The 4597-nt window shown below is 41.1% G+C and overlaps 1 protein-coding gene across 1 annotated transcript in view; it reads left to right on the top strand.

The window, feature by feature from the left end:
* Window positions 1-4597, top strand: part of lrp5 (low density lipoprotein receptor-related protein 5) — a 76115-nt gene that overhangs the window by 8576 nt on the left and 62942 nt on the right. Inside the window, exons 2-4 of the mRNA XM_017433910.3 lie at window positions 1166-1366; window positions 1493-1709; window positions 3106-3174. Of these exons, the coding sequence (XP_017289399.1) occupies window positions 1166-1366; window positions 1493-1709; window positions 3106-3174 (487 nt within the window). The remainder of the gene's footprint in view (window positions 1-1165; window positions 1367-1492; window positions 1710-3105; window positions 3175-4597) is intronic.

The following is a 4597-nucleotide window of genomic DNA, read 5'->3' as shown; positions in this document are numbered from 1 at the left end:
GGAGAGGCCATGGAAAAAGACTTCCGTATGGCTTCGAGGCGATTCTGGTCCACCATACAGCGTCTCAGGAGGGGAAAGCAGTGCAGCACCAACACTGTTTATAGTGAGGGTGGTGTGCTTCTGACCTCGACTCGGGACGTGGCAGATGATAGACATTTATTTAAGGGATTCTAGTCCTTTAATTGTTTTATCTATTCACTTTTTATTTTAATGTGACATGGAAGTATGGACATTCAACATGGAGTTATCAGACTTTGCCAGAACACAATCACAGCTCCAATCAAAGTTTCGCCTAAAACAGGTGGAGCTTTATTATTTCTTCTAAAAGAATAACTAAAGCCTGCATCTCACTGAGACAGAACTGTTGGAGACTATTTGGCTAAGACAAGGAAGTTTTTAAAATGTATTGAAGTGTTTGCGGAGGTTCTTAGTTTCCTTGTGCCACTTTAGTGTCACTTAACACTTCAATCTTGAACATGTTCAAAAAATAATAATTCAGTGTCACTGAGTTGTCACGGGAATCTTGAACCTGTCTCAATTTAGTTTCTGTAATTTAAGAGCACCAGAGCAGTATTTTGACACAGTCACTGAACTCTCTTTGTAACAGAAAACATCTGGAGCTACAGCCCAAATGTCCAGGTCTAAAAAACACACCAATGATAGATAAATAATAAAGATTAAAAAATGGTTCAAATCTTCCTATCTTAATTTCTAAAGTGTACATCAGCAGAATAAATCCTAAATGTTTGGGCGGCTGCAAAGGTGTGGGGCTGATGTGAGTGGAAATGAGGAACAAAATGATGTTCTGACAAACAGATGGGAGGCTGCAGACTGAGAGTTTCTCCCACAAATGAACTGACGCTACCTGTTTTTGTTCATTATATATTTCTGAGGGTCCTCACCTTCGTCTGCAATCCTTACTTGTGCTAACTTATTTTAGCTCAAACTATACTTTGTGGTATTTGTTGAAGTCATATCAATGAGTAGTTTGTTTTAACAGATTCATCATAGCAACCCAAACCTGGTATAATCCACATTGAAGCTGTTAATAGTTGGGAGATTTTAAACATGTACTTCAGGGAAACGTACTTCAGGGAAACTAACCAGTTTTTATTCTTTCAAAGATTAACTGTTTCTCTTGTTGTTGTTGTTGTTATCTTTTCAGCCTCACCCCTCCTCCTTTTTGCCAACCGACGTGATGTGCGATTGGTCGATGCAGACTTTGTGCGGGGTGAGTCAGCCGTTGTTGTCAGTGATCTGGAAGATGCAGCAGCAGTGGACTTCATGTATTCTGAGGGCCTGATATTTTGGACTGATGTCAGTGAGGAGGTCATCAAACAAACACACTGGAATCAGTCATCCAACTGTAAGGCTGCATGTTGTTTCCTTCGATAAACAATTTCATACAACCAATTGTCAAATCTGGCTTTTTAAGCTGTTCATTCTTTTAAAAAAGTCCATTTTGTCATTTGAGTATGTGTTTCACTTGCAGCTCTTGAAGAGGCTCTGGGAACGGGCCAAACTGTAGTGGTGTCAGGACTGAATAGTCCCGATGGACTAGCCTGTGACTGGTTGGGTAAAAAGCTCTACTGGACGGATTCAGACACCAATCGAATTGAAGTAGCCAACCTCGATGGCACCTCCAGAAAAGTCCTGTTCTGGATGGACTTGGACCAACCCAGAGCTATCGCCCTTAATCCAGGCCAAAGGTAAGAAAATACACCAGAAATATGCACACACGCCAAGATGGTGCTGTTCAAAACAGGTTTTAGTTTTTATTTTCATATATTTATTTAACCCTTTTATATATTATCACCTGAAGCTGAAGGTAAAAGGGAAATTGTGTTTTGGCTGGTGTGTGTGTTCATTTGTCTGTAGGGTTAGCAAAATATCTTATGAAGCATTGAGTAGATTTTAGTGAAACTCTCAGAAAATAATTATTGGATGAACATCTACAACTGATTAACTTTTGAAGTCAACTCAATTCAAGATAGCTGCTATCACTAATCAAGCTTAGTAAGCACAAAAATGTGCATAACCTAGCCTGGATCCACCAAAAGATCAACCAGTGTACGTGTCCAGAGCCCCTGATACAAAGAGGGCCCTTCGTAATAAGTACAACACATATGTTCACAGTAGGCCTAGGCAAAGAGTCAAATTTGTAGTTTCTTTTAGAACTTTTGCTCCAAATGATCACAAAAAAGGATAATCAACAATAACAATTGAAATTATTCTGCCATATTCACTTTGAAAAAAAAGTTGATATGACTCTTGAACGACTCCTGTTTCTCCATCTTTTCTGATGGGTCCATGTTTGTAGTCTCTGCCCTGTTGCTGTAACGCTTCTCAACAGGAATTTCTGTTCATATAATCTCCACAAAAATCCTCCATTATCTAATTTCCCTCCGTTGGAGAAAACTAGTTTAATGTTTTGGCTTGTTCTTAAAGATCCAAACTGTTTTGATTCCATTTCTCTTCATTAACACAAATGGGTACATTTCTCAACAATGTAGTGAAACCACTCCGAGCATTAGCCATTTTGATTTTGAACTTGACATGTATGATGAATGCTGGTGGGGTTTGCCCTCCTGGAAACCATAGAAAATGTATTGTAGGGCCTGAAAGTTGAGGGGAAAAAAGTTTTACATTAAAGTCAATTAGAGTGTTTGAGGCAACAGCCAACTTGGTCTCTGTTGGTCCTGAAGGGATGGGACTCCATGGAGCAGAGGCTTATATTGATTGGACAATAACATATAGGGAGGACAAGCTTCTCAGACAACTCGGTTATAGACTGAAGAAGACAAATAAGTCTTTGGTTGATCGTTACCCAATTGCTCCTATGGACGAACTACCCTGTTTTTACTTATGATCTATTTTTAATCTAGCACCCAATTCAGTGAATTTTTGGATGTGTGTGTGTTTTTTTTCTGTTTTTCTTTTCTTAAAGATTAGATCATAGAAAAACTCTTATCAGTTGACCTCTTAACACTTAAATTAGGTTCTGCAGGATTTGTTTACAATCAGAATAATTAAGTCAAAGCTGCAGTCCATTGATGTCATTACTCTTTGAATTCTTAATTTTCTGCCCCCCCTTCCCCCTTTCAGACACATGTACTGGACAGACTGGGGAGAGGAGCCCAGGATAGAGCGTGCAGGCATGGACGGCAGTAACAGGTACTCCGACTGCAGATGCATTCAGCCTATTACAATCAAATGTAAAAAGTCAGGTACTGTACACCTGGCTATGCATCAGGTGAAATTAGAGATTTACCAATACCAGTATCAGGTATTGGTCTGATACCGTAAGTGTGTACATGTACTCATTATTGTTTTGATGCCACAGTACTAATACCACTTTACTGCAGTGTGACGTTTCTGTCTCAGTTGAGCAGTCAGGAGGGAGAGGAGGAGCAGTGTTAGCTGTGTGGAAATAGTTTGTTGTTTTTTTTTGTGGGGGGGTTCTTACTAATTTTTTATGAGTTGGCTGTTCTGATCCACCCTCCTTACCAGCTGGTGGCAGTAATGCATCATAAAGTTGTTTGCTAACCACCACTAAACATAATAATAATTAAAGCTGCAAGCAGCGTTGGGGGGCTCTCGCAGCTCAGCGCCGCTTCGGCCTATGGCGACCGCGGGAACTCTGGCGACCGCCCTCTACGCTCTCGCGCACTTCCCGCGCATTTCCCGTGCACTTCCTGCGCCGTCCAGTAGGTGGCGCTCTTGGCAAACGTCCGAAATAACCTTCAGTCCGGATGGTTACGACTCCTGTGGCATGTTGTGAAGTTTCACCCTCCTACGTCGAACGGTTCCAGAGTTAGAGCATGTGTGGTGTTGCGACCTTGAAATTTGACCTTGAGAAGTTGAACTTCAAAGTGCTCTTCCTTGACCCATGGGGACTCTGGTTGTGAAATCTGAACTTCTTAAGTTACACGGTTTTAGAATAAAAGCCCCTGTTTGCATGTGACCTTGACATTTGACCTTGTGACCTTCAACTTCAAAGTCCTGGTCCTTGACCCATGAGGGTTCTGGCAGTGAAGTTTGATGTTCCTACGACGGTACGGTTTCAGAGTTAGATCATTGGCAAATATGGTCTTAATTTTAGCTCTCTTTAGCTATTGCGGCCATCTTGATGTCACAATTGACCATGTGAATGTGATTAGTGCTGGTCTGGTATGACCCACAGAAAGTTTCAATTAGCTGAGACCTTTTATGTTGAAGTTATTCCACATTGATGTTTCATGGCGAATGGTCAGATTTTGAGGCTTGGCCACGCCCACATGCTTTTATGTATCAAAAAGCTTTTGATAACTTTTGACCTTCAATGTCTCAAGACTGAGCTCAGTGATTCTGAAGCCTGTATGTGAAAAGCTGTAGGAGGAGTTCGTTCAAATGCGGAGGCTGTAATGGTCCAAAATCGGATAAAAATCCAAACTTTGATCCAAGATGGCCGACTTCCTGTGCGGTTTGGAGCATGGCTCCAAGAGACTTTTTTGTAGGTTCTAAGAAGTTACAAATGTGTACCAAGTTTGATGATTGTCAGTAAAAGCATGCCTTGGGGCTGATTTTTTTAAAGATTTCTAGGGGGCGCTGTGGAGGA

Source organism: Kryptolebias marmoratus, linkage group LG11 (assembly GCF_001649575.2).
Source record: "Kryptolebias marmoratus isolate JLee-2015 linkage group LG11, ASM164957v2, whole genome shotgun sequence".
NCBI lineage: Eukaryota > Metazoa > Chordata > Actinopteri > Cyprinodontiformes > Rivulidae > Kryptolebias > Kryptolebias marmoratus.
The sequence above is the reverse complement of the archived record's forward strand: the minus strand, read 5'-3'. Positions and strand labels throughout refer to the sequence as shown.